At 37.3% G+C, this 22,281-nt stretch overlaps 4 protein-coding genes and 1 pseudogene across 9 annotated transcripts; 3 read left to right on the forward strand and 2 right to left on the reverse strand.

Moving 5' to 3' along the window:
- Nucleotides 1-4,650, forward strand: LOC111808862 (protein FLOWERING LOCUS D). Its single transcript, XM_023695075.1, has 5 exons — nucleotides 1-1,921; nucleotides 2,666-3,427; nucleotides 3,514-3,559; nucleotides 3,648-3,772; nucleotides 4,069-4,650. Exons 1-5 carry the CDS (start codon nucleotides 112-114, stop codon nucleotides 4,098-4,100), a joined length of 2,775 nt encoding a protein of 924 aa, XP_023550843.1. The 5' UTR covers nucleotides 1-111; the 3' UTR covers nucleotides 4,101-4,650.
- Nucleotides 4,651-4,965: 315 nt separating this feature from the next.
- LOC111809261 lies at nucleotides 4,966-8,921 on the reverse strand. Of its 5 annotated transcripts, none has more exons than XM_023695692.1 (3): nucleotides 8,703-8,921; nucleotides 6,205-6,266; nucleotides 4,966-6,001 (listed from the first exon to the last, which is right to left on the reverse strand). In XM_023695692.1, the coding sequence occupies exon 3, from the start codon at nucleotides 5,998-6,000 to the stop codon at nucleotides 5,209-5,211; it is 792 nt and encodes a 263-aa protein (XP_023551460.1). In that variant the 5' UTR covers nucleotide 6,001; nucleotides 6,205-6,266; nucleotides 8,703-8,921; the 3' UTR covers nucleotides 4,966-5,208. The 5 variants fall into 5 exon arrangements, with proteins under 5 accessions (XP_023551460.1, XP_023551458.1, XP_023551461.1 ...); XM_023695690.1 differs by having other exon boundaries at nucleotides 4,966-6,028; XM_023695693.1 differs by lacking the exon at nucleotides 6,205-6,266 and having other exon boundaries at nucleotides 4,966-5,981.
- A 597-nt stretch (nucleotides 8,922-9,518) lies between these two features.
- Nucleotides 9,519-12,267, forward strand: LOC111808046 (U11/U12 small nuclear ribonucleoprotein 31 kDa protein). The gene is made up of 2 exons (XM_023693823.1): nucleotides 9,519-10,377; nucleotides 11,775-12,267. The coding sequence occupies exon 1, from the start codon at nucleotides 9,560-9,562 to the stop codon at nucleotides 10,340-10,342; it is 783 nt and encodes a 260-aa protein (XP_023549591.1). The 5' UTR covers nucleotides 9,519-9,559; the 3' UTR covers nucleotides 10,343-10,377; nucleotides 11,775-12,267.
- Nucleotides 12,268-13,320: 1,053 nt separating this feature from the next.
- On the reverse strand, nucleotides 13,321-17,289 carry LOC111808097. Of its 2 annotated transcripts, none has more exons than XM_023693902.1 (5): nucleotides 17,075-17,289; nucleotides 15,550-15,699; nucleotides 14,806-14,896; nucleotides 14,007-14,073; nucleotides 13,321-13,622 (listed from the first exon to the last, which is right to left on the reverse strand). In XM_023693902.1, exons 1-5 carry the CDS (start codon nucleotides 17,088-17,090, stop codon nucleotides 13,569-13,571), a joined length of 378 nt encoding a protein of 125 aa, XP_023549670.1. In that variant the 5' UTR covers nucleotides 17,091-17,289; the 3' UTR covers nucleotides 13,321-13,568. The 2 variants fall into 2 exon arrangements, with proteins under 2 accessions (XP_023549670.1, XP_023549671.1); XM_023693903.1 differs by having other exon boundaries at nucleotides 13,963-14,073.
- A 1,393-nt stretch (nucleotides 17,290-18,682) lies between these two features.
- Nucleotides 18,683-19,545, forward strand: LOC111809215 (annotated as a pseudogene).
- Nucleotides 19,546-22,281: the final 2,736 nt, after the last annotated feature.

Consider the following 22,281-nt stretch of genomic DNA (forward strand, 5'->3'; position numbering starts at 1 on the left):
CGGGTAAGTCCTCCAATTACCCACTGTCGGATAATAAACAAACCGTCCATTGTTTTCCTCTCCTCCGACGACCGCCTCTCAGTTGTTCGGACTCACGATCACCTGAAAATCATGGATCCGTCGGACCAGAACTCCGAATTATTTGCTTCGTTCCCGCCGATTCCGTTCACTTTGTTTTTGCCGGAAGAGAACTTCAGCCTCAATGTTAACCCTAATTCCGATACAACGATCAACACGAGTATCACTCCAAATCTAGACCCTAATATTGGTTCGAGCCAGTTTTTTCCGTTTCCAGTTCCCAAGAAGCGGAGAAGAGGCAGACCACAGCGAAGCGTCACGTCGTTTAATTTCCCTCCCTTTCCCATCGGAGGTTTCAATGGCAACAATGGCAACAACGGGAACAACGGCAACAATGGCAACAACGGTAACAACGGCATCGTTTCCTCCTCTTCTTCAGCGTCTGTACCGGCAGCCAGAACTAGCACTGAAAGTGCTAGTGCTAATGTTCCAGATGTGGCCGATGAGATTATCGTGATTAATAAAGAATCCACTGCCGAGGCCTTACTTGCGCTGTCGGCCGGATTTCCTGCTGATCACTTAACGGAGGATGAAATTGATGCTCGGGTGGTCTCTGTTATCGGAGGTATTGAGCAGGTGAACTATATTATCATTCGGAATCACATTATTGCTAAGTGGCGTGAGAATGTGTCGAATTGGGTGACTAAGGAGATGCTTATTGATTCTATACCTACACACTGTCATACTTTACTAGACACTGCTTATAATTACTTGGTTTCACATGGCTATATTAATTTTGGGGTTGCTCCTGCAATCAAAGAAAAGATTCCTTCCGAACCATCTAAGCCCAATGTAATTGTGGTCGGCGCGGGACTGGCAGGGCTTGCTGCCGCTAGGCAACTGATGCGTTTTGGCTTTAAAGTGACTGTTCTGGAGGGCAGGAAGCGAGCAGGCGGGCGGGTGTATACGAAGAAGATGGAGGGAGGAAATAGGGTATGTGCAGCTGCAGATTTAGGTGGGAGTGTCTTGACTGGTACCTTGGGAAACCCACTTGGGATTATGGCTAGACAATTAGGTTATTCTCTTCATAAGGTTAGAGATAAGTGTCCACTTTATAGGCTGGGCGGGAAGCCCGTGGATCCTGATATGGACTTGAAGGTGGAAACTGCATTTAACCATCTTTTGGATAAGGCAAGTATGCTCAGGCAGTCAATGGGTGAGGTCTCTGTCGACGTTTCTCTCGGTGCAGCACTGGAAACGTTCTGGCAGGCTCATGAGGATGCAGTTAATAGTGAAGAGATGAACTTGTTCAATTGGCATCTTGCTAATCTAGAATATGCAAATGCGGGTTTGCTGTCGAAGCTTTCACTTGCATTCTGGGACCAAGACGATCCGTATGACATGGGAGGGGATCATTGCTTCTTGGCTGGAGGCAATGGAAGGTTGATTCAAGCACTGGCTGAAAATGTTTCAATTTTATATGAGAAAACAGTTCACACCATTAGATACAGTAGTCATGGTGTGCAGGTTATTGCTGGAAACCAGGTCTTTGAAGGTGATATGGCTTTGTGCACTGTACCTCTGGGCGTTTTGAAGAGTGGTTCTATTAAGTTCATCCCAGAATTGCCTCAGAGGAAGCTGGATGGAATAAAGAGGTTGGGTTTTGGACTGTTGAATAAAGTTGCTATGCTCTTTCCCCGTGTGTTTTGGGAAATGGATCTTGATACCTTTGGGCATCTGTCTGATGATCCAAGCCGTCGAGGAGAGTTCTTTCTATTTTACAACTATGCAACTGTTGCTGGCGGTCCTCTGTTGATAGCCTTGGTTGCAGGTGAAGCTGCACATAAGTTCGAGAGCATGCCCCCTACAGATGCCGTGACCCGGGTTATTGAAATTCTTAAGGGTAATAATTTTATGCTCGTGCCATTTTTTCTGCAAAAAATCTCTGAACTTGAACTTTTCCCTGAAAAGTTAGTTGTATACCATTTTTACTCGAAAATTTTTGTTAGCGATTATGTGGTTACAATTTAGATTTGATTTTGTAAGATAAGGGGCAAGATTAGAAGGGACGACTTTTGATCCTGTGAAAATGTAGTTAGACTTTTTCAGCGCCCTTGGTGGTTTGTATAGAAAAACATGTTTGGAGAGAGATACTATTTCACCAATCGAGTCACAGGTATCTAACATATTCATACCTCACGATTTTACTCGAAGTGGTGATGAAAGGTATAGCTTGTACAAATCTTTCAATTTTCCAATTCGATCCGATTCATTCATTTGTCGAGCTATTTACTCGATCGCAAACATTTCTAGAACACCTCTAACAAACAGTCAATTTTGAAAGGATCTGTCTTTGAAATCCTGGATCGAAATTAATGATCTCTCACCGAGTCTTCTTTTATAGCATTAACTAGGAGCCTTCTAGAAAAACTTAAGATGTCCGAGTACATCACGTTTAGAAACGTCGGACCAGGAGAACCCTAGCTTTCTATCCTTTCCTTTCTCCCTTTTGAAGTTTTGAACTGTTTTGAGTGTTGTTATTTGTTTTCATTGTGTGTTCCTACTGGAATGTTTGTAATATCACTTTCCAATGATTGCTCTAGTTAATTATGTGATGTTAAAAGATTCTTCGCGTAAAGAGATGCAGGTATCTATGAACCCCAAGGCATTGATGTCCCAGAGCCTATTCAAACAGTCTGTACTAGATGGGCTAGCGATCCATTTAGCCTCGGCTCTTACTCAAATGTTGCGGTGGGGGCATCGGGTGATGACTATGACATTCTAGCAGAAAATGTGGGAGATGGAAGACTCTTCTTTGCTGGTGAGGCAACTACAAGGCGATATCCAGCAACTATGCATGGAGCGTTTCTCAGTGGACTAAGAGAAGCAGCCAATATGGCCAACTACGCCAATGCTCGAGCTTTGAGGCTGAAGATCGATAGAGGCCCTTCCAAAAATGCACACTCTTGTGCTTGTCTTCTTGCAGATCTATTTCGAGAGCCAGATTTAGAATTCGGAAGCTTCTCTGTCATTTTTGGTCGAAAGAATGCTGACCCGAAGTCAACAGTCATTCTAAGGGTGACATTTAATGATTCACAGAAGAAGAACCATGAAGGTTCGAACTCAGATCAACAGCACACAAATAAGTTGCTTTTCCAACAACTTCAATCACACTTTAGTCAACAGCAACAGCTTCATGTTTATACAATGTTGTCGAGGCAACAGGCCCTCGAACTCCGAGAGGTGCGAGGGGGCGATGAAACGAGGTTGAATTACCTCTGTGAGAAGCTAGGAGTGAGACTAGTAGGAAGAAAAGGTCTGGGTCCTAATGCTGATTCTGTAATTGCTTCCATTAAAGCTGAGAGGGGGAATAAGAAACCTTCCTCAACTTATTTAGCTCTCAAAACAGGTGAGCATGATCTACATCTACTTGTCCCCCATTTCAGTCAAATTTATTACAGATCAAATTTGAATTTTTTACTTCGTTTCCTAAAGGGACATCGAAGATGAAAACAAGCACTCTGAAGCGAAATGTAGTCAGGTACATGTCTTAACATCTTCTATCACCGTTCCTTTGACGATCGATTTTCTGAGTTTTCCAATATTGGCGATCTTGTTTCTCTCCTTAGGAGGGCCAAAATAGTGAGAAGCAGTACCAAGGTAGCAGATGCTCCTGTTTCAAACACATCGAACGATCGAGTATTGGAGAACATTAAACCGATGGATCAAGACTCCTCTGCAGCCCTTCGTTCAGGTAAATAGTCTAATCCTCTTGATTTTAAGAGTGATGTTGATAGGCATACGCTTTAGAATTTTTCGAGAATGGACTTTCTATCGTGGTTACATCGAGCCTCGGATGAACCATCAATTATCTCTAACATGAATGTACTTGCGCTCTACTGAAGTGTGTGGTTATGTTGAATAACTCTTTTTTACCAATGGTTAAAGACTGATAAGATTGGTTTTACTTCATTTTCTTGTCTTTAATTCTTTAATTCATGTCATGATCATCCAACCTTCCCCTGATAACATTTCTGATGCCTCTCACAGATCAAAACCAACATGACATTTTGAAGCAATGAGTAGATTTCTCCTCGGACTCTCTACCGTCGACACGATTAACCGTTAAAAAGGCAACTTCTTTGTTCCAGCCAGACAACGAAACCGTCAAAACATAGATCCCTTACAATAACATGGCTGGAACGTATGTTTTAACCAATTGAGCTCTCTCGATAAAACTGAAATTATTGACCCGGAAATAGTATTACCTGAGCCATGACCTGTAGATGCCGAGCTTGTTTTACTGAGAAAAAGATTCAGCACCTGTTTCAGCTTTATGATGAGTTCACATTGGAATCAGCACCTTATGAGCGGATCGTCGTCATTTTCATTTCCCTGCATATGCTTCAAAGCAACGTATATGGACTTTCATGTGATATTGGGTGACTAAGGTTTTGAATTATTTACTTCAAAGTTGATTGTTAAAATTTTTACTGGAGCAAAGTTGCTCTATGCTCAGTAAATATTACTGCAGCCAAATGTGTACTCGGATATAACAGAAAGAAGGTAGAATTGTTAGCTTTAGTTTAATGAAGACGGATCGCGTAATATAATTGACGATTTCACTTATTAGATGAGTATTATCTACCTATCCGTAATTTGTTAGCGATAAATACATCAATCATGCAATATAAAACTTTAAAAAAAGATGCGAAGAAAATAAGATACCCTAAACCGCAAACAATGTTCTTACCTTAAGATATTTAGTCGATCTCCTTTCTCGAATGATTTGAATCTTAAATAAACAAGTGTTCTTACCTTAAGATATTTGATTTAACAAATTAATATAAACTCTACATTTCAGGTAATCTCCCGAGGAATCACTTTTATCTCCCGTGCATAAATTCAGCTCAATTAAGTAAGATATTTAATTAAAAGCCGAAAAACTAACATTATCAGTAATAAATATTAATCTGTCACTACAATAAATATTTGTTTCAACAGCCTCATGTTACAAAACTATGGGAATACAACTCATCACTAGTGCAATTTAATAAATTTATGGAATGATGTCTCTAGAAGTTAAGGGTCGGACAAAATGATGGAAGAGAACGTGTGTAGAGTGATCTGTATCTGATAATTTTTACAGTTATACTACACAAAATTAATGTTGATGGCCTTTCCCTGCCCTCAAATCTCTTTGACATCATTCAAGCCGCCAGACCCTCCCAACCACTCCTCCAGTTTTGCTTCTTTATCAGCCCTGAAGTCGTCGAAATTATCGGACACTGAAAGTAAATCGGTATTCATACCGACATCAACCTGGTCGTCCCGTTGCAACTCATCATTAACTTGTCTGGCCAGAGGCAACTCCTCAGTGTCTATATCTGGCTGTGATGAAGTAGAACTAGCAGATGCAACTGGTGGTTCGTTAGGTTGTGGTGGTAGCTCGTCGACTTCAACCCGTGCAAGATCTTCCTTGATGTCAAGTTGTGGCCACTTAAAGTTGCTTGCCTTTTCTCTCGCTGATTTGAATACTGTCGAAATGTAGCCACCACTGTCATCATCGCGTGGGGCAACGATTGCGCTTCGCCCCCACGTGGCTGATCTCCAAGTGCTCATTCTCCCTGGCTGCTGCGTACCAGAAGTATTACGGATCAGACCTCTTCTTGGGTGTTTGGTTGACATGACTGCAAGAGACTTCTTGATGTCTCGGATCATTTCATCAGCAATAGGAAACCCACAGTCTTTCATCGACTGCAACATCGTGATTGAATCCTCCGAATCTTCAGCGTGCAAAGTTGTTTCGTGAGACTTGTCCACGACACTATTCTTGAGATTGATAACATTGGGAACAGCATTTTTTGTATGCTGTTGAACGTAGAAAAGCCCAGTTGAAGGTTCATTTGCTATATACTTGATCATCTCTGCTGAGCTTTCAGCTATCTCCACAAAGCCATCAACTGTGGAGAATCCATGCATCCTTTCAAAGGTGAATGGCAGTTCATCACTGGGTTTATGAAACATAACAGATGTAATTGCTAATAGAAATGGAAGACAGACAAACAAATTAACAGAGCTGAGGTGCCACAACAACACTAAGAATAAGATAAAAATTCAAAGAATAGATTAAAAAAACAGTGTAACAAATAATTTAGTGAATCTGAAAGTTATAGAAAAGGCAACCTCTTATCTCCTCTTTGTCGCCTAGATTTGCGTGCCTTGCTTACTTAAGCATTGGCAGGGGTCTAAAACCAATAACAAAGTTCACATTAAAAAAAAAAAAAAAAAAAAAAGCTAAAAGAACGTGTAAATATACTTGTTCTAATAAATAACTTCTGTACGGTGCAGTTGTGCCATCATAACATAAACTCATATGCATATCTCATGAAATTAAGCATGGAGATGTGAGAAGCATAGAGCCTTCATTTCATAGATGGTATGAATTTACAAAAGGGCAATGAGTTCCATGTGAGTTACAAAAAGCTAGACCAATGAGAGGCAATCACAAAAGTATGGGGAGAATGAACACCAAGATAGAAAAGAATAAATAAGGTGTTCAAAAAAAGAAGAGAATTTCATAGCTTAGTCCATGAAAATACGGTGGCTTTTCTCGAGCCAAATTACCCCAAGAAAGGCTTTGATGATGTTACAAATGGTAGCATAGCCAAACATCGGGAGGTGCGCCAGCAAGGACGCTAAACCTCGAATGTGAGATCTCATATTAGTTGGGGAGGAGAACAAAACATTCTTTATAAGGGTGTGGAAACCTCTCCCTAGCAGACGCGTTTTAAAACCCTTGAGGGGAAGTCCAGAAGAGAAAGCCCAAAGAGGACAATATCTGCTAGCGGTAGGCTTGGGCTTACATATAATTTCATGCCATGACATATAAACATGTAGGTGAATCTCATTGTGAATATTGTCTAACTATGGGCTATATCTGCACTTAGTTTTTGAGTCTTTCACTTCTTAATATTTAGTCAACAACGATTGTTACCTTACATCTTCTACACTGTAGTTTGTTCATTATAGCTCCAAGTTTCATTTCTTACTTCTCAATGTTAAGTCCCTACCACTTCAGCAATGGTGTTTCCAAATCAACTGCATGCACAATGGTCCCAAAGAAGTACGAGCAACCTCGCTTAATTGTGATTGACACACACTAGAGACTGGTTAGCCAACATAATATTACAACATAGCCAAGCGTGACGCTAACATCGAGAACCTACAAGATATACTTAAGGGGATATGCATCTTTATAATGCCACTGTATATCAACCGTCAACTTTGACTTCCAATTACGATGTCCAATCTAAGAGCTGTTACCATCAAAACTTGGGGCCTAGGGGTGTCTCGTGTCATGCTCATGCTTATCCCGCATGTCGGATGTCCTGATCATGCTTGTCCAGGACGTGTTATCCATGACCACATGTCCGTTCCAAACTCCTTTTACATGCTTTCATCTTAGATAGGTCTTTACTATTTCATGTTGTGTCAATATGAGGTGTATGACTGTTCACCAAAATCATGTCTACACCCTCCAGGGCTAAGATGTCTCAAAATGTACTATAGGGAGATATGACTAGTTGCTACTTTTTCCTACACTGAGTTATATGCTATTTAAGTTGTGGTGTTCCTTTATTTGCTTATAGTCATATAATGTTACTTTCTTCAATTCCTTCAAATCGTTTTCAAATGTAGTTCTTCGCTCACATTTTCTAAAACATTTCTCGCAAACGTGACTCGAGGCCTGAACATACGCCGACGTTGTCCGCAACGTCCAAATTTCTCACGGCTGACTTATTCGCTGGGTTAAAACAAGTGTTGCACAATCGTTGTTTTGTTGCCGCAAGAGTGCGATTGTGACGCCCCATACTTGTAATATGTTCCAAAATTATGTTGTGCCCAACCCAAATATAAGCCATTGAGCCCTTCCATAACCGCCAAGGCCATAAACTAAATACCAGACTGTTTCAAACTCTGTGGCAAATGATTATGATTGGGTCAGGTTTACCCGATTTTGGTTGGCTTTTTGAGACAAGTGATGGGATTTTTTTAATGAAAACAACATTCTTCATTTGAGGTTGTTTTAAGTTTTTGCTGAAATAAAATATCAGCTCAGCATCAGATTTCAAACAAAGTGGGACAAACATCCAACTTACCACAGCAGCTTGCGCCTCCTAAATTCCCAACAAGAGTTGTCAACAAAGTAACGATTTGTTACAGCTTGATTTGAGAGTTTATAAATTTAGATGAAAGGATCCAGCAAGAATTGACTTGAAAAGCCCAAGACGTAAATAATGACACAGGAAGTAGATAAAACTACGAAGAAATTAACCATTTTTCATCATTTCTTCACAGCAACACAATATTGATTTCTTATTTACTGACATTACAAAGATCCTTATTGTGATCCTTGGTTTGGAGTAGAATTGAAGCAGTGCTATTGTCAAACCTAACCTGAGATCATAATTTAGAGATAAACCTATAATTACGATCCTAGAAGATCATTCTTATCATGAGGGGAATTAGCTCTCTTTGCCAACACCCAGCTAAACTATCGTAATTTTTTTACAAAAATTTAAAATAGAATCTCCATTCTTCAACCAGTGCCAGGACATATAAGAAAACAAGCATGATTAAAATGGATAAATTCGCAAAAAAAGAGAGAAAGGATCACTTACAGGAAACCCTAGAAAACCGAGGCGCTCAGGCTTCTTGAGGGTCGTTAGAGGCAGATGAAAGCGCTGAATTTTGTGTTCTTCTTCAGGCTTCACAGAAAATTTAGCCGACGACGGCATGTAGAGCCAAATTCGAATTTATTTCCGTCAGCAGAGCTCTGCCATTGAATCCGGTGGGGCTTGGAGAAGCAGCTAACCTATTTCTCTCGCTCTCGCGGGGGGCTTTCTTCTTCTGCTCGAAGATTATTGTAATAAAGTAAAATTACGAAAATACCCTTATCATGGAAATTTCAGAAAATTAGTTTATTACAGGTTGTTTATTTTTTTTTTCTTAACAAATTTAATAATTTTATGGGACTTAATTGAATTTTTCCATAATATATAAGGCCAAATTGAATTATATATATATATATATATATATTATAAAAACATCAGCAATATTTTAATTATACTCGTACTAGAAAAGAAAAAAAAATATTAATAATCTTTAAAAAGTTAAATTATAATTTTAAATTTCTCTTTATTTAATTATTGAACTTTTTAAAATGTTAATTAAGAGACCATTAAATTTTAAATATTAATATTAATAGTTTTCTGATAAATTAAAAAAAAATTGAAGATAAATAGCTCTTAAATATGAATATGAATTTGAATTTTATATATTTTTAACATTTTATTTTTTATTAAGTATATATAGAAATTAAAAAAAAAAATTGAAAAATTGAAAATTTTAATTTTAATTTAAAAATTGAGGGGCATAAATTAAAATAAAAGGTCAAAATTGTATTTTAACCTAAAAAGGTGCGGTTACTTTAAATGACCGCCAAATTGGTCGTTTGCTGGAGACGGACGGTGAAAAAATGTCGCGCAAGGGGAAGAGAGCCAAAAACCCTAATAGCGACAGCGACGACGACGAAACCTTCTATTATCGATATCCCTCCGCCACCTCTTCTGCCCCACCGCCGCCGTCGTCGTCTTCACAGTCGCACTTCTCATCGCAATCGCAGTCACACTCTTCCACCAAGTCCGGCGGAGGTTCTGGTGGTTTGGTTCCTTCGAAGTCTACTGTCTACGTTTCCAATTTCGACTATTCACTCACTAATTCCGATCTCCATACTCTCTTCTCCACTTTCGGTAAGATCGCTCGTGTTACGGTGTTGAAAGATCGGCAGACTCGCAAGTCTCGCGGCGCTGCGTTCGTCCAGTTTATTTCTCAGGACGACGCGGTAAAGACCGTGAAACAGATGCATGGGAAGATTTTGAATGGCCGTGCTCTGAAGGTTGCTATAGCGAATGATAATGGTCGCGCCGCTGAGTTTATAAGGAAGAGGGTTTATAAGGACAAGAGTAGGTGCTACGAGTGCGGCGCAGTTGATGGACATTTGTCTTATGAGTGTCCTAAAAATCAATTGGGGCCAAGGGAGCGACCTGAACCGAAGCGGGTGAGAAAGGGTGGAGTCGGTGCTAGACACGAGGAGGATTGGGGATCGGATGATGGGGAAGGTTTTGAGGATGACAATTGGGCCTCAGTGGTGGACGGAGATGCAGACCAAAGACTGCTGACTAGCAGTGAGAACGTTGTAGAGAAGAAAAAAGCGAAGAAAGCGAGTTATTTCAGTGACGAGAGTGGTGAAGATGAGTAACTTTCAGCTTGTCTCTTTGTTAAGAGTTTGCGAAGGTACGTGGTTTTTACTTTTATGGGTTTTTTTCTTCTGTCGTACATCATATTTTGAGCCTCTAATTTCTGTATGATTTTGGTGCATGATGTTTGGGAGACATTGTTAGATGAAATTAAGCTTACAAACCTTAAATTTAGGCTGCCAGGTGCATTAACTAAGAATGAGTTATAGGTAGGTAGCTTAATTTCTGCTTCATGATAATGTCAGGAATTTCAAGGATAAGAGCTAGCCGACTTGAACATAGCTCAATCGGTTAAGACACATCCCCTTACCCAATAGATCCCCAACTCCAAATGTTATGTTGAACTCAAAAGGACAGACATACTGTTATTAACAGTTTAAGCCTGAAGAAGAAGAACAACAACAACAACTGAATCCTAACAAACTCATAGGGAGANAAAAAAAAAAAAAAAAAAAAAAAAAAAAAAAAAAAAAAAAAAAAACAAACTCATAGGGAGAATCAGGTCACCTCTTAGTCTATTATTCATTTGCTGTGGAAATTTTTCTGTGTGTGTATCGATTCCAAAGGCTTTGATGATAAAAATGGACATTTTTCCTTTTTCTCTTTTTTGTACTCATCTAGTTGTGTTCCTTCATTTCAAATTGGTGTATGTGTGTATCCACTTCAAAGGCTTATGTAATTATTTCCCTCTCAATGTCAATTGGACTAATTCTTTTGCGAAATCCCTTGGCTTTTCTGGATTTTCCCTGCCTTTACTTTTCATCTAAGCCATTGACTTGACCAAAATTGAGGAAGTACTTACAGTGGGAAAATCCTGATGACAAACCCTGAGGCTTTAACGCAAAATTCTATGTGAGAGCATAGCTCAGGATGTCTCAAGGATAACATTCAGAAGGCATTCTTAGATTTTGCACCTACTAAATCTAAATCACGCTTATAGCAGATAAGATAGGATTAAATCTGATTGTAGACCTCCGCCCGTGTGCTTTGTTGTCCTTACCCACAGGAGGAGGTTTGTTCGGAGTAAAGTCGTCGGTGAAAAAGGAAAAGAAAGGTTTTTTAATCTGATTGGGATGGCATATAAATATTCGATCCTGTACATTGGGACTTCTAAGATGCTCTCTTGGAAAAGAAGGGTTTTAATTAAGAATCGAAAATGATGGATTTACAATTGTTTTTTCGTTCAACAAAATGAACTTTGACCAAAACCATATTGATAAAAGACCAAGGGAAATTAGTTTAAAGTCCTTTCTCTTCTAACCGTTCATTTTATAGCTGAAGTTGAAATAGGCTTCTTGAAAAAAACAGTGATGTTATGAAATCTTTTACTATTGCATCTCTTAGAATTTAAATTCACCCACTCCAAATTTGTAGAAGTGGAGTCCTTTTTTGAAATGGCAATGACATTAAGCCATTTTTTCCTACAACCTGCAGATTGATTGCTCAGAAGATTTCACTTCAGATTTAAGCTTAACGAGAATATATCGGCTAGTAATAGTATCTGGTGGAGGAAGTCGACCACATCACTGGGATCTTCGTTTGCTGCCTTCAGTAATCAATCATCCAGGACGGTTAATGGTCGAGAAGACCGAAAACAAAGTTGAGAAATGGAGAAATACTACCTCTGAGGAAGAGAGGGGAAATGAGCTGTGGTGCCTTACTGCCTATCTTCATTTAATATGCCCTTAAAACAGGCTCTGCTCTGGCTATGGATAAAAGCTGTCTTTCTTGAGGAAGGTCGAGGTAAGCAGCAGCAAGGCTGTAAGAGCCAGGCTTTTATTTTGTTAGAATGGCTATTGAAGTTTGGAATGGAGAGAACAGAGCATCTTTTGGTATTTATTAATCATGAAATTGTAAGTTTTAGAGTTTTAGTAGCATAAACTCCAATTTATTACCTTATAAATAAATAAATTTTAAAAATTTTCAATTTATGGGAGCTTTATGGATTTATTACACTTTTGAAGATTCATGAATTAAGCCATAAAATTTAATTAATTTAACTTGCAAATTGCACTTGGGCTTGTTTAAATTTCTATTTATATGATGAGATTTGAGAATTAAACATACAAAGGTCTAAAAGTAGCGCTCCGAGCAAAAATTTTGGAAAAACAGAACGCTTTGATGCGGAGGATTGTACTTGGAAATGGAAGCTTTGTTCCCCTCACACTCTACTCTGTTTGAATTAGGGGCGGATTGTACTTGGAAATGGAAGCTTTGTTCCCCTCACACTCTACTCTAGGATTGTACTTGGAAATGGAAGCTTTGTTCCCCTCACACTCTACTCTATATTTGAATTAGGGGCGGATTGTACTTGGAAATGGAAGCTTGTTCCCCTCACACTCTACTCTATTTGAATTAGGGGCGGATTGTACTTGGAAATGGAAGCGATGTCCCCCTCACACTCTACTCTAGGGGCACTATGTCCCCCTCACACTCTACTCTAGGGGCTTGCTTCGGGCGCTATGTCTCCCTCACACTCTACTCTAGGGGCTTGCTTCTTTCTACCGCCTGTGTCTATCTCCTGTCAAGTGTGCTCTTTGCCATGCTACGAACTGTAATACAACAGTACCAGTTCGTGCATTATAGTTGTGTGACTAACGACAGGTCCGGAGTGCATTAGTGGTTCAAGTGCAATCTCTTTAACAGTAAATCATCATAAGAGATAGGTATAAATACATATTTTTCAAAAATTTAAAATTTCATAGAAATAAAACCATTCAAATCAAACTTAAATTCAAAACAAGAAACACTTGCGATGTGTTAAAAAAAAAATTTGCAAATATGTTGTAGAATTTAATCAAAATCTATCTAATTAAAAAAGAAAAATAAATAAACACATAATTTTACTTCAAACTTAAATCAAAATCACCTATTAATTAACTAATTAAATCATATATTTGGTAATATTAGATGCTTCGACAATACCATTAACTTTTATCAGAGTCATTAATAGCAACTCTGCAAAAAAGAAAAAAAAACATAAAAAATAAAAAGTAATTCTCCAAATAAGTGTCCACGACTCTGAACTTGTGCAAAAATATCAGATGTTACCCCCATAAACAGAGGCCAATAAAACAAATGTTGAATTAGCTGCTAGTTTGAACAAAGATCACAACGATGTAAGATCATAATCTTCATAGAATTAGTAGATGGAAGAACTGGTAGTATCCCGAAACTCGGTACCTCGGTCTCGAAACTTGTCTACTGCTTAAATATTTATTGTGTTATCTAGTCAAAAAGCCCCTCATCATGCCATATATCAACCAAGAAATCTACCATCTCCTGCCAGTCACATCACAAGCATCAACAAACGTTATTGGCAGCTGATAGAACCCGAAACATATTGCGACGTAAAAGATAAACAAGAGAACCTCCCCTTTCTTGAATGCCACTCAAGCCTAAACCAACTTAATCAATGTCCACCTCAATTAAAACTAAACTCTCCTAACAAACTCCCTAGCTGTTTATTAAGATATCATTAATACCCCAATAACGTTCCTTATCAGAAGAACCAAGAACACATGCAACATTAACAGAAATCTGGTTTTCATGTGCAATTGATTGAGTAGGCAGATGGAATATATATATATATATATATATATATGCATACATGCATACATACATGTATGTATGTATCGTAATTGCATGCCCTTTTCAGAAGCTTACAGGGAGAGGTATTGGCTCACTGAAGGGCTCGTAAGTGGAGAGCAAATCTTCATATGCTGTTGACCAGCTGCAAATTCAGAGTGAAAAATTATCATTTAGATTATATGCATAGTAAATGTTTCTTTATTGGGATGGGGGTCAAGGAAAGCAACACTAGAAAATCAAATACTTGTTCATTAAAAAATGGGAAATGCACATTATTTCAGGATATAAAATGACCTATTTCTGCTTGCACTTTACTTCTCTTTAATGCTAAGCCTGTTGAATCATTTATAATAACGTGGGCCAGCAGCTGCGCATATGAATGGAGCTATTACAAATAATCTTGATTTCTTAGTTATGGTCTATGGCTATGGACGAGTTATCCCCTGCCAAAGAGTTGATTCTAGAACTACAGAACTTTTTATTTCCATCTTTGCTAATTTCATTTAATTGATCCCAGAGTAGTTGCTACCTCGACGTTTTAAAAATTTTAATTTAAATTCTATAAGCTTAAGTTAATAATATCTTCAGGCATATTTTGATCCTCAAAAACTGGGAGGTCTACTTGTTTGCCCACTCCTTTCTTGGATAATTTGTTGTTATTTTTCAGGGTTTATTTTAATAGTATTACAGTGTTTTGTGCAGCTTCATAACCACAGTAGGATTTCTTGTTCAACTTTATCTGTGCGTGCAGAAATCTCCATTTATGATTATAAACTTGTTTTCAAGTTCACCAACTAAACTACTTGTAAGCAAAAGCACGATGGAATGATTAAATTCTTTGCAACTGAAAAAATTCAGAAGAGCGAGAGGTCACCTTATGATCGAATCCCTTTCCATTCTTTGTTGTTGTTGAGATTGTTTAGAATCGACCCACTTCTTCCTACTCTCATGCCAACGAATTGCAGCTACACAACACATCGAAACAGAACGATAATGAACATACATTTCAAACCAATCTTAATGTGTCACTATTTTAAGAAATCTAGGATTGAAGAAACAAATAATTCCTTTTTAATTCATGGTAGATCCCTTTTCATGATTTGCATCATCTGATATTCAATCAATGAAACAAAAATCTATAGGTCAGGAAGAAGACCATCTTCCCTCAGAAAACATCAGCTCTGCTCAGATAAGTCCATTTTCCTTCAGTTTTTCCTGACTTCCACCTTTAACACCCATACATGCATTTACCACATTCAGAAAACTAAGATCAATTCAATTATTCCATCACCATTTCGTCAACCAATGCCAACATCTTCTAAGATACTAGCTGGGACTTATTGTTTCCCATTGCAGTCACTCCCAAGTACGAGAGTCTAATTGGAGTCTCTATTTCGAATGGAATACATAAATTGCTATAGGGAACCTAAAAAACAACTACATCAACAGAATCAAACAACAAGCTTTGCTATTTTTTTTTTTTTTTTTTCTTTGTAAGCATTTATTCTAAAACTTCCAAGCTCCATGGGGTCATCCGTTTACAACAGGCATAATAAATCATAAAAAATATAAAAAATAAAAAAATCCAATTCCAAGAAACTGAAAATAGGTGCCTTACCCTGGTTAACAAACGTGGAGGAGCTTAGCTCTTTTTCTGCAGGCTTCTTCACTTCACTAGATGAAGAACGACCAATAGTCGTTTTCTCTTTTGTATGGGAACTTTCTTTACTCATCTCCAGCTTCTCTGAACTAATAGACTCATTCCTTCCTGCAATAATAAAGCACGAACTCTCTTTTAGATGCCCACAAGAGATACCTAGCAGGTTCTGACATAAAAGGCTTCCTCAGAACAGTTAGTTACCATATATATATATATATTATCCACTAGAAACAGAAACAAGAAGACAAGCTGAAAAACATACCAACTGACAAAAAAAGTCAACGTTCACAAAAATTGAACAATATTCTCACTACAAGTTTTATATATGCCCATTAAAACAATCAGTCTAGTTTCAAACTGAAACCCACAATCTTGTTAAGCTATTTGAACATGGGCTGCAACAAAATTTGCAGAACTTCTTACTTAACCTGCTTGACAGAATAAAACTAGCGAAGAAACTGGTTGATGTTCAACTGTATTGAGAAACTTTTATGGCAACATATGCACATACATAATAGAATAGATGAGAAATATTTCGAAATAATCTACTTCGACTCCGACTAACTGATCCTCAATTGAATGTATATCAGGAACTACTTTTCAATAGGAGATCGTAGTGTAAATAAGTTTATAAAAAGATTTCTTAAGTAACATTTCCATTGGCCACTAAGGAAAAATTTCAAAACAAGAACCGTGAATGTTTCAGGATCCTCAAACTTTTCTTCTTTCCGTACTCTGAAGTATGAACTAAACCAATACAGATTCGGTGGACTGGAAGAACTAACCCTGTTTCTTGTTCCATAAAGCAGACAAGACCGTGTTTCTCTATCCACCTCGATGACATAAAAATGCATAGAACTGAATCAATACTGTCTATTTGTCAAGAAAAAACAAATGAGGCTCCATAATTGTACTCGTACAAAGTCAGACACTACCTCCAATTATCGTCATGGTCCAATCAGATCAATAGGTCCGTTTTGAGGACCTGGAGTGTCGTCTGATGAGCCAATCAAGTAAATTAACAGAAATTTAATAACCATTTCTCCCGTAAAGAAATCAAATGCTAGATGGTTCTTCGAAGAAATTTAACATTCTCCATCATTTTAGAGGATCAAGATAAAATAAAATAAAATAAATGAGAGACGAGAGTTCCCAACTCCTCAACCGAAAACACTACAACTATACGACCTAGGATTCTTTTGCTCTCACACCTAACATGACCTAACCAAACCTAACCATCGAATTCGAACCTAATGGAAAAGCGAATTTAATCTCGAAATGAAAAATAACGTCGGGAACAAATCAAAATCCCGTAAAAAGAGCCACCAGCGCAACAGATTCTACACAATATCAAATACATTTGGTCCAATAAACATCCAAGCGCGCATTTCCAAGGAACAAAAACACACAGAATCGGAATCGAAATCAAAACAACAGAAAGAAGAAACAGATTCACCAGAAAAAAGCGCATTCAAATTCATACCTCGAGGTGGAAACATCACCAATGCATTATTCCAATCGATAAAGAAGAACAGACACAATGCAATTAACAAAAAAAATCCAAATCTCGGTGTCTGTGTTCAAGCGAAAAGCAGATAACGAAGCTCAAAGAGAAAGAAAATGGAAATGAGAACAGAAAAAATCGCGATCGTTTTCGTCAAAATGCATGGCGTTTTCTTCTCCGATTTGACGACTCGCGTCGGCTGATGACGTGGATGTGACTAGGAATGGATAATGGGGTTTAACTATTTTTTCCAATTATGTGAATTGACGGAAAAACCCTTTACCGAACTTCTGAAGAAGGGGTATTTTTGTCATTCCAAGTCATCGTTGTTTCTACACGCGGATCTTGCTTGTATTCTGCATTTAAAAACGCATCAAAATTAAGACGGAAAAAATAAATAATAATAATAATAATTAGGAAGCCTTTTTTATATACATTCTATTTTTAATTTTTAAGGTCTATTTATATTAAATTAAAATTTTAAATTCCAAATTAATACAAATTTAGGGATTAAAATTGGAAAAAAATAGAAAAATAAATAATAATAATAGTAATAATAATTAGGAAGCCCTTCTTTATATACATTCCAATATTTTAAGGTCTATTTTTATTAAATTAAAATTTTAAATTCCAAATTAATACAAAGGATTAAAATTGATTTATTTCGAATAAATAAATTGCATAAAATCAAAGTCTTTAAAATAACACCAAGAGGCCCCAAAAAAGACCATGTCCCCTACCAGAAAAGAGTCAAGCCCAAGCCCAAGATCAGGCCCAGTTACAGGCCCAATATTAAGCCCAAGCCCAAAATTTTATAATTTAGTACGGACCGCGGAATAACTCGACCACGGACCATAGAGGGTTTAAGCTCTGGAGCCTTGAACCCTGCACCCTGCACACCCTGTGGCGCTCATGGACTTGCTACTACAGGCACAGAGGTGAGTGTTAATTCTTCTCTCTTTGCAACTCTGAAATTTTGATTTGAAATGGACCATGTCGAATCAGGCGGAGAGGCTCGATTTCTGTATTTTCTGAGTAGATCGTATTCAGTTTCCAGTTATGTTTTTTGTTTTCTGTAGGAATCGCATCTGATTGATAGCCGGAGGAGGTAATGGCTGCGAATGTTTGTTGGAGGACTCTCATTGAATATCTCGGAGATCAGCTTGAGAATGCTTTCAGCCGGTTCGGCAAAATTCTTGAAGCTCAGGTAAACTTTCGTCTTGTGTTTCTCATTTGTTTATTAATTAAATTTTGTGCACGTGGAAACCATCAGGATGTATTGATTTATTTAAGCTACATGAATCCGAGTTCTTCAGATTAGTTTTACTTGCTAGATTGTAGCAAATAGTTTGATTCGGGCTCTGTTTCTTACTGTTCTTGGAAGAAATGGTGTTAGTAGACAAGAAATGCTATCCATCAGTATACGTACATTGGAAGAAATTGGTGGGAAACTGATAGTATTTTGTAAGAAAAGCATTGTCAAAACAATTCCCTGACAATCCAGAGACGAAATTTGTGTTATAAGTTGTTGGGTTGAGCAGATACTTCTAGAACTCTAATAGTCAGTTTTTTGTTGATGTACACGGGGCCTCCTTGTTAAATGATTTTGCAAAGTAGTTCATACCTGATGTCTGCTCCTTTAAGATTCAAGAGCATTGAAGAGATATTTAACTTGATGCAATCAGAGAGATGCATGGGCATGAGTTTAGTGAGCGGATTATCTCAGTAAATAAGGCTGAACCTAAGATGGAGGGAGATGATGCAGAGCCATGCCTCAGAGGAGGAGGCTATTCATCTGGTGGTAGAGCTAGTTTTGGGAGAGGAGGAGATAGATCTGTAGGGCAAGATGAATGCTTCAATTTGGAAGTCCAGGGCATTGGGCACGAGACTGCTCTTCAGTTAGTTGTTGACTTGGGAGGGGTATAGGTTCATTTTCGTCACGTTCTCGATTTGATGGTGATGGCCGTTGGGGATCGTTTTGGAGGAGATCACGACCGGTATGTGGATGACCGTTATGATGAAGGGCGATATGGTGATAGAGATCATTTTGATTGTAGAGATCATAAGTATGGAAATCGAGACTACAACGGGTAGTTTTTTACATCTCTTATTTGTTCTAATAATTATAGTGATGTGAGGATGGAAGAGTATGTGTTATACACTCATTCACATACGTTCTATATGTGTACGCCCTGGCACTACATCTGAGATTTTGTATGCAAACTCTGCAGGTACCCTTTTGCTGGAGATCGCTTTGATAGATATGATGTTAGTGACCGTTATCCTCAAAATGGCTATGTCAAAGACAATGGCTACAATAGGGATATTGGTCCTCGGAGTGGTGGCAATGATAATGTAATAACCCAAGTCTACAGCGAGCACATATTGTCCTTTTTGGGCTTTCCTTTTCGAGTTTTCCTTCAAAGTTTTTAAAACCCCTTTGAAGGTTTCCACACCCTTATAAGGCATGCTTTGTTCCTCTCCCCAACCTATGTAGGATCTCACAATCCACTTCCTTGGGAGCCAGTGTCCTTGATAGCACGCTGTCTAGGATCTAGCTCTGATACCATTTGTAACAGCTCGAGCCCACCGCAAGCAAATTTTGGGCTTCCCTTCAAGGGGTTTAAAACGCGTCAATGAGGGAGAGGTTTTCACGCCCTTATAAAGAATGTTTCGTTCCTCTCTCCAACCCATGTAGAATCTCACAATCCACCTCCTTAGAAGCCAGTGTCTTCATTGGCACGTTGTCTAGGATCTGACTCTGATACCATTTGTAACAGCTCAAGCCCATCACTAGCAGACTTTAGGTTTCCTTTTCGGGTCCCTTCAAGGTTTTTAAAACGCTTCTATCAGGGAGAGGTTTCTACGCCCTTATAAAGAAAGCAAAGGTCGTAGCCGTTAAGAGGGAAGAAGATATAGAGAGAGGACGGGCCCTTACAATTGCCCGAGCAGGGGACAACAGCCATCTTCCTACGAGTACGTATAACTTTTTCTTTTCTTTTTTGGCTTTGATCACATCCAAATCTCCATGGCTTATGAAAACATATAGTAACAAAAAATTTAGATATTAGAAATATGTGATGTTTGTAGGGGGAGATATCCTCACTCTACTCTCTCCAAGTTCTGAATCAATGTGTTGAATTACTTTACTACCCTTACGTTGACTTTAATTTGTTGTTTTCTTAGGGACAACAGACAACCATCATTTCCTTGAATCAATAAATTCATTATTTCAAGACCATTATCTTATTTGGACAAAAAGAAAATTGGTTGATATTACTTGAAACAGTGATGTTGATTCCTTATTCCCATTTGGTCAAACGTTTTGGATTGACAATTGAGAAAACCCCATCTTCTTTGTGATAAACATTGACTCTTATCTTGACTCACATGCCTCAATTTCAACCTATGAGGGAATCAATCCCAATAAACAATTAATTTCCTCTTTTATAATCATNTTATTTTTTTTTTTTTTTTTTTTTTTTGTTCTCGAGGAAACTAAGTATAAACTCCAAAAATAAAAAAATAAAAAATTGAATCGTCATCGAAGGAGGAGGGTTACAGGGTTTGTTTAATCATTGTATTATCGTTCTAATTTTAAAAATCTTAATAAAGTAGTATTAAATTTTTGTTGGAACGCTCACGTTAAATAAAGAAATGATGGTTTGTCGACATACTTGAATTTTTTTAGAGGATAGAACTAAAAGTGTCACGTACCCATGACGATGATTTAAACTTTATATCAAATAAAACCATAAGAATCTTTGAATTTGAAAACTTCATTGATGCAAGATATCGGGAGGGTTAACTTGTACAACTTAATTTGGGATGAAAAATGCCTTTTTCATATTTTATTGATTAAGAAGCATTTTTAATAGGTTGTTCCGTGTTTTTCACTACAATGGCACTTTTGTAATTAAAATCACTTTCAACCATATATATCTCGTCTAAATTTTATATTATATTTAATTTTACACATATAAATGCTATTTTTCATACCATTAAAATCGATATTGAATTATTAAAAGTATGTTTACTAGATAATAATAAATTTATAAAAAATTATGAATTTATATGATTTTTATCTAATATTAATTGGATAAAAGTTTTATTTTTTAATTTTTAATCAAATTACATGGTCAACTAAAAATCAATTATATTTAAAATATATATATATATATATATATATATATATAATGATTCATTTGTCCATGTGCAGCATCTTTCTCTCAATAAAAACCCCAATTTTTATATGAAATAAGATTATGTTCCTTGATTCACTAATCAAAGTAATTAATTAAGTAATTAATTAATTAATTAAGTAATTAATTACAACGACCTCCCTCCAATAAAAATTTGTCTTTATTTATTGACTTTTGGTTTACTAGCAAAAGTGGCAAGAAACAGCGAGAAAATCTATGTCCAGAGCTGTCCATAAAATATTAAATTAAACACAGCTCACAATTTTTAACGCATTGGAGCTTGCAATTCAATTTTATAATTTTTTAAAATTATATTTATTTTTATAATTCAATTTTGACATATATGTTTAAAAAATCATTCCATATTTCAAAACTAAAATTCAATTTTTAATTTCTAAAATTTATCTGAATTAGCGTTCATAAGCTTAATTTAAAAAATTTGTTGAATGATCAGTATTTGATTCGAGAGGATGATCAGCCACACTGAAATTGAGACACAACTCAGACTCCTACGGGAGACAGCAGTTGGGAATTTTTCGGAAGGGCGAAAGCCTGACGGAGCAATGCCGTGTAGAGGTAGAAGGCCTATGGGTTGTGAACTTCTTTTCTCGGAGAAGAAGCAATGACGATATCTAGGGAATAAGCATCGGCTAACTCTATGTCAGCACTCGCGGTAATACAGAGGATGCAAGCGTTATCTGGAATGATTGGGTGTCAATCGTCTGTAGGTGATTTTTTAAGTCCCGTCAAATTCCAGAGCTCAACCCCAAACAGACAGTGGAAAACTACCAAGCTAGAGTACTATGCAGAGGGAATTTCCAGTGGACCCGAGGCTAAATATTTATTTTAATTATTTTTACAAGTAGCTCGTTAATTATTTTCCTTTTTTGTAATTATTAAAGGATTATATATATATATATATATATATATATATATATATATATATATATATATATATATATATATATATATATATATATATAA

This window comes from Cucurbita pepo, chromosome LG13 (assembly GCF_002806865.2).
Source record: "Cucurbita pepo subsp. pepo cultivar mu-cu-16 chromosome LG13, ASM280686v2, whole genome shotgun sequence".
NCBI classification, from domain to species: domain Eukaryota; kingdom Viridiplantae; phylum Streptophyta; class Magnoliopsida; order Cucurbitales; family Cucurbitaceae; genus Cucurbita; species Cucurbita pepo.

What these genes read in the sequence shown, in the direction of transcription:
- LOC111809261 (XM_023695691.1), bottom strand. Translation starts at nt 6,000, where the DNA reads ATGCATGGATTCTCCACAGTTGATGGCTTTGTGGAGATAGCTGAAAGC.
- LOC111808097 (XM_023693902.1), bottom strand. An exon ending in CTCCACGTTTGTTAACCAGG is followed by an intron (nt 14,897 to 15,549) that starts GTAAGGCACCTA and finishes TGTGTTGTGTAG; the next exon opens with CTGCAATTCGTTGGCATGAG. An exon ending in GTGAGCCAATACCTCTCCCT is followed by an intron (nt 13,623 to 14,006) that starts GTAAGCTTCTGA and finishes TGTGACTGGCAG; the next exon opens with GAGATGGTAGATTTCTTGGT.
- LOC111808862 (XM_023695075.1), top strand. Translation starts at nt 112, where the DNA reads ATGGATCCGTCGGACCAGAACTCCGAATTATTTGCTTCGTTCCCGCCG. An exon ending in GGTTATTGAAATTCTTAAGG is followed by an intron (nt 1,922 to 2,665) that starts GTAATAATTTTA and finishes AAAGAGATGCAG; the next exon opens with GTATCTATGAACCCCAAGGC. An exon ending in CTGAAGCGAAATGTAGTCAG is followed by an intron (nt 3,560 to 3,647) that starts GTACATGTCTTA and finishes TTCTCTCCTTAG; the next exon opens with GAGGGCCAAAATAGTGAGAA.
- LOC111808046 (XM_023693823.1), top strand. Translation starts at nt 9,560, where the DNA reads ATGTCGCGCAAGGGGAAGAGAGCCAAAAACCCTAATAGCGACAGCGAC.